General features: G+C 28.3%; 1 protein-coding gene across 1 annotated transcript; it reads right to left on the minus strand.

Moving 5' to 3' along the window:
* Positions 286–1,439, minus strand: LOC109356480 (two-component response regulator ARR22-like). Its single transcript, XM_019599795.1, has 2 exons — positions 1,239–1,439; positions 286–487 (listed from the first exon to the last, which is right to left on the minus strand). The coding sequence occupies exons 1-2, from the start codon at positions 1,437–1,439 to the stop codon at positions 320–322; spliced, it is 369 nt and encodes a 122-aa protein (XP_019455340.1). The 3' UTR covers positions 286–319.

A 6,778-nucleotide genomic window follows, 5' to 3' on the forward strand; every position in this document is an offset into this window, starting at 1 on the left:
CAAACTACATATTTCAACATTCATCTTTTATTCCTTCAAAAACATGAAGATAATATATAATTATAAGAATAATATTGTTAGCTGGATACATTTCAAAGAAAATAATCTCTCACCTATGGAAAAGAAGATAAATTAGGAAATCATTCTGATTTCTTTCTTCTTCCTATGATTATAGTATAGTAATTTAGTACCTAGATACAATTCAAGTCAACCTCAAACATTAAAATAAAATAGTAAAAAATAAAAACTTCTTATACATCAATTACTCATATGAGTAGTTAGATAAAAAAAAAGCACTTTCTAGGTTATTACAGCTTATTTAATGTATAATCTGATGAATGATTGAAGTGAGCTTATCAGTGTTTAATGGCTTCTCTAGATATGTATCTAGTCCTGCTTCAATAAATTCTGGTATATGTTGTTCTACTGAGCTTGATACACCAGCAATCATGCTATGAATCCCCATTGATCTTAGCTTCTTTGTTGCCTAATACAAACATAGAGAAAATGAATCACTTTATACACAAAGTTTAACACAAATTCTTAAAATATCTCATAATTGTTACACCAAAAATATATTAAAGACGGGTACAAGGATGCCAACTCAATTATAACTTCCAGAGAAGATGAGACAAAAGTGTAAGAATTAGGTCCTAATTTTTTGGAAACCCACAACTAGGATCTAATTTGGATCGAATCCATGATCTGAATTAAACTAACATTCCCCTCCCTAAAAATAATGTTATTTCTTAACCTCCAAATAGATACAATAATAAACCACAACATTCTTCACAAACTTTTCCCTTTATTTGCTATCCTACAAAAGAAATCATGAATCTTAAGTAATTCCAAAATCATATCTGGCATAGTTATATGAATTTGGAATCAAGAATAAAATATTTTCTCCACATTAGAGACAAAAGGATAGGAAAAAAAAGACGGTCTATATATTCATCATACAATAGGCACAAATCACACTTCAAAATATTCTCATAATATTTCTCTTATAAAGCTCAGTTATTGATTAAGAGATAATAATCATTTAAGAAAAAAGGGTTATGCATTCACCATCATTAATATGTCTTACGAATCACAATATCGATTGCATAACACATAAATGATGAACAACGTTAAATAAAAAAGTATTTATACATTTAATATACATGACTAAACTCGACTACTATGCATAATCAACCATAATTATGTCAAATATTTTATGAATGTAAATATGTAGTTACCTCAACCCCATTCATAACAGGCATATCCTTATCCATGAGAATAAGATCAAAGCTTTTTCCAGAGTGATGAAGGTCTATTGCTTCTTTTCCATTCTGCACAGCTTGATTTCTCACTCCAATATTGCTTAACATTTTTCTATGAATCATTCTAATCATCATGTCATCATCAACAATAAGTGCTGTTAATTGATGAGGTTCCATCACTTTCAAAACTTTCAAATGATTTTGTTACTTCTCCCTACAATCAAATAATAATAACAATAATATAATTACTAGATATAAGTGTGTGGCACACAAAAATAATGTTTGATATACACCAAGATAGAGATCAAATGATTTTATTTCATTGATTTTTTATGTAATTTTGGATAATAAAACTTGTACACTAACCTTAATGAAGAACTATTTGAACCAAAAGTAGGAGAAAATGGATACGTATAATTATACATATATATATATATATATATATATATATATATATATATATCCAAGTGGCTCAAGATGTTACAAAGGATTAAAGAAAGATAACAATAAATGTCTTGTAAAATATATAGTATCTTGTGGGATTTTGTTCAAAATCTCAAGATCTATAGGATTTTTTCTTTTTCCCAAAATGGGCAGATTTTCCCACCATAAATAAACTTTTAGGGCGTTTTTCCTCTTATGTGAAAGACATGCACATAATAATAATATATTTCAAAGTATATTTTTTGAATCATTTCTTTCTTACCCTTTTGTTTTCTTTAGCAGAAAAGCAAACTAAGCCATAACTTTTTATTTTAATTAAACTTTAATTTTCTTCTTAGGCCATATAGTTGAGTCTATATGTATATACCGTATAAAAATTCAATAAACAAGAAGCCAGAGGCACTTTTTCATCACATTTATACCATGGCTGATCTTGAAATAAAATTTAGGAAAAACAATAATATTTAATTATAATTTATAATTAAGATTATCATTTAGTAATAAAATATATACATAATTTTTTAAAGTTTGAAAATAATATATTAATTCTAATTAACAATTGTAGATAATTCAATCATGCAAATAATATGTATCCAATTTTCTCATATTGTCAAAGTTACACTTAATTTATAGATGATTGAAAGTTTTTCAAAGATGAATAGCTAACCACATTAATAATAAAATATTTAAATTGACATTGCAAGTTAACATTCTCTTACTTTTGAAATCTATAGAGTACAATTTTTGCATAAAAATATATTTTATCAATATAAATGATTTATAAAAATCCTTAGGATCTTACGACTTTTATTGAAAAGTTTGACAAAGGCAACATGTGAACTCATAATCTATTTTATAAGTGTAAAATTATTAGGAAATCAAATAAAGTTATAATATTCTAAGAATGATCAACAACTACACATGTAAGAGAATTTGATTCATTATCTATAACTTTTAGAAGGACCAAACAAATTGTATTGTACATATTTATTAAGCTACAAATTTAAGAAAAATGTGAACTTCAAATAGTATTTTCATGAAGATTGCATTTGGGTGTAGATAAAATATATATTTTAATAAATTTAAAGGGGAAAAAATTTAGGGAGGCAATTGCTCCCACCAGCCCTAGGATGTTCCTACTTTGTTTATATATAAGATCTTCATGTTTTTTTCTTTGGTGAGTGAAAATATTCATATTTAATTTTGGTCAGTGTTTATAATTACCATAATGTTAAGTTACTTTAGTCAAGTTTAGATTCTCACTTTATTTGATGATGGTTATTTGTTGCATAGATCTTCTATGCACTTTTTAGAAGTTAGATTATTTAGCCCTACCTTTGTTTACTTTTCATTTATGTTTAGAATTACAATGAGTGAAAGTTAAAGTTATGCTACAAATGGATTATACCTTAAGAAATGCAATACTTTATATTGGCTTTTACATAAAGAAATAAATAAACAATAGCTAACATATATGATATATATACTTGTTTTTTGTAGAAGATTTTGCTTTCTAAAAAACAATTTCTATTGTAGTTTTCAGGTAACAAAACCTTGAATGTTAGGCACCTATCTAATTATTTTAAATAAATCCTACAAAATAAAAACGTATTTGCCATTTTTATTTTTTACTCCCTCAATCAATATATAGTAAAAATGGGATGGAGAGATTAATTAATATTCTGAAAAGTGAAGATTGTTTAACAAAAAAATTAGTAGTTGTACCAACCTATATCCAGCACATTACACGTCACTCATCTAAAATTTTACGTCACCAAAATAAGTATATTAAGAGAGGTTACCACTTTGAACATTTATGTTAAATTAAAAATGTAAACATATCTCACTTTAATAGGAAAAAAGAAAAGAAATCATTATAAATAAATAAATTGTATTAGAAATCAAGGAGCAAGAAAAGAATGTATATTTTATTCATTGAATGAATAGATTGAATATTGAATAAATTGAATTATAAAGAAATTAATCAACCTATTATATAAAAAATACAAAAGCCTTAACTCTACTCAACTACTAACTAATAACTAATTAATCTATATTGCTCATATTTTAATAATGGAAATTAAATTTACATATAAATGAATTTGCACTCCTAAAATATATTTCAACAAATTGATATGACATAAATTCATTTCATTTACTTTGTTTAAGGCATTCTCGATTAATTGATATTAGGTCATTATTAAAAATGTAAGTCTCTGAGCGTCTATTAATCTCCTTCTATCACTAAGTTTAAATATGAAACTTTACTTAGAGACAATTAGAGGGGGGAACTTCTGCTATAGATATACAATTTGTTCCTTAAACTTTAGAAGATTTATGAATTCCATTGCTTTTGATTTAAGGATTGTAAACTTATTAAATTTCTTGGGATATTATATATATGTATATGTATATGTATATGTATATGTATATGTATATGTATATGTATATGTATATGTATATGTATATGTATATGTATATGTATATGTATATGGTAGTTTGTGTTAATAAAAAATAGCCAAGTAAGCACACTTTTTCACATTTTTAGAGTTTATGGGGTATTTTTGCACCCAAACCCAAGTTTAGCCCTTGAAAGCTTAGTTAGTGGAGAATATTATGATCTGTTACTCTGTGGTCGATTTGGATTATGAGAAGTGAATTAATCTTTTATAGCAAGGAGGTTAGTTATATAAAAACTATGGATTTTATTCATATCAGATCTTGGACTTGATTTCATTCTAGCGTTGCTCTAACCTCTTTTGATTTTATTCATTGGTGTTTAGATCCTTAGTGTTGTATTATTCATTCTTGCATAAAATCAAAAAAGAGTTTGCACACAATTTAACTCATTTTTGTGTTCTACATTCATGAACTTGTAAGATTTGAAGAGCTCACTCGAAAGGGTAAGAGTCTCGGGCAAGTAAATTTTCATATGGAAAACTAGTCACCTCTAAATGTATTACCCTCAATTTCATAATATTTTGGAATTTTAAACTAATTATTCTTAGTACTTACTTTATTTAGGATTAGCCATTGCCAACAATTTTCTTTTGGTGCTTTGGAGGGGAAAAACCCAAAAAAAAAAACTACACCAGAGTATTTGTAGGCAAAAACATGATCTTACACTTCATTATTTTTGCACAACTTCATTTAAAGTATCAATATTGGTTAAACCAAAAAAAAGTCAATATTCAAATGGTAATGTCATCGATTTTAGATGAAAAAGATTTATCAAACTTATATATAAGTCAATCCAAATAATTTATGATATATGCAAAAATTATTACATACAATAAGATAATAATGATTTAATTATAGATAGAATAATTCTCTGAAAATTTAAGGGTGTGTTTGATTTTAAGAAATGTTTTCTATTTCTATTTCTTATTTTCATTTTCAAAAAAAAAATCATTTTCATGTTTTCAAAATATGTTTGTTATTATCATTTTCATTTTTCAAAATTATTCACCGTAAAATTCACAATCCAGTACACCCAAACAATTAATTCAATCCTAAATTTTAATCGCTAAAGTAGTCAAGTTAATGATTTTAATAAATTCTATGTTATCAATATATTGAACAACTTTAGTCGCTGGAGTTGAGTCATTAGCTATCACAAATACGGTGGGTGTAACGCCCCAAAAAATACTTCTAAAAAAACATTGCAGAAAAATGGGTAATTTTTTTTTTTCGGCGAGTCGAGTTTTTGCTCGCCCGGGCGGACTTTCGGTTGCCCGGCCTCGCCCCGGCGACTCCTGGTTCGCCCAAACTACTGGAATATGGACAGAATGCTAATTTTTGCCATTTTCAACAACCAAGATGTCACGATGTGTTCTCTCTCACCTTAATGAAGCGTGCTTTACGAAATCCCTATGGTTCGGTTGGGTTGCAAGGTTCAAATGCCGGAAATCTTCGTAACTACCATAATAAAACTCGTTAGTTTCCGATATTTCTAAAATCGTTACCAAAATACTTAAAACTCCATATTCCGATTTAAAACATTCTTTGATAATCTTACCACTTTAAAGTAAGTTATACAAAGTATCATTTAAGAGTTTCATGAGACCTTCATGTACTCATAAACCTCAACATCATTTTTAACAAAGATTTCTATTTTTCCAACTTGATTCAAGCCATGGTTTAAGGCTAAAAACAAATAGAAATACATACATTCTCATTTTTACAAAACATTTCCTAAAGGTTCCTTTGATTTTATCATCATCCCCTTTGGCTAAAACAACAAAAGTATGTAATACAACATTATAACAACTCTATGAACACAAGTTGTTCATGTTTTCAACAAGATATTTTCATGAGTTCAAGAACCACATCATTTTCGGTTTTGAAGAGAAAATGAGTTAGAAAGTGTTTTAGAAAATTTCAACGGTTGAATATGTTCTTGACATACTCATGAACGACATACTTAAATCTCATCAACATCCATTGGTTGAATGTTGAGAGATCAAGGATTGAAGATGGAAGAAGACTTGAGAAAAATGAGAGAAAAATGGAGAGAGTTACCTTCTCTTTGAAAATGCAAAAGTGAGTGAGTGAAGTGTGGAGTGTGAGGGTTTAAGGAGAGAGGGAAATCAGATTTTCCCTAGGCAATAAGGACAAATCTCATAGGGTGGCTAATGATGAGCTCATGAGATATGGTGAAAGTGATGGGAGATTTGCTTTATGGAAGTCAAATCTCTCATCCCAATGTGTAATGATCACCTTGCGGACACGTGTGATAAACATTCCCGAGTATTATCGGCCAATACTCGATCGGGTATTTTAAATCGCCCGATCCTAATATCCGATTAGAATTTCGGATTTCGGCATTCCGAGTGAAAAATATTTAGAAAATAGGTATGAGTGCAATCAGAGTCTATTTTGACTCGAAATTAAATTACGAATCCAACGGCGCAATCGGAATTCGATTCCGAGTTACGGAACTCAAAAAGACACGTTTTGAGCCGTACCGGGCGGATTTCGGCCCCGACAGTGGTCCAAAACCGATTGTCTCTAAAAATTACCAAAATTTACCACAAAATTGGAAATAAAATTCCCAGAAATTCCTTACCGAA

Source organism: Lupinus angustifolius, chromosome LG09 (assembly GCF_001865875.1).
Source record: "Lupinus angustifolius cultivar Tanjil chromosome LG09, LupAngTanjil_v1.0, whole genome shotgun sequence".
Classification (NCBI taxonomy): Eukaryota; Viridiplantae; Streptophyta; class Magnoliopsida; order Fabales; family Fabaceae; genus Lupinus; species Lupinus angustifolius.

Bases quoted from the DNA above. Each gene is read 5' to 3' on its own strand.
- LOC109356480 (XM_019599795.1), bottom strand. From the start codon at position 1,439: ATGGAACCTCATCAATTAACAGCACTTATTGTTGATGATGACATGATG. The intron at 488-1,238 runs GTAACTACATAT...TGTTTGTATTAG, and splicing joins CTGTTATGAATGGGGTTGAG to GCAACAAAGAAGCTAAGATC.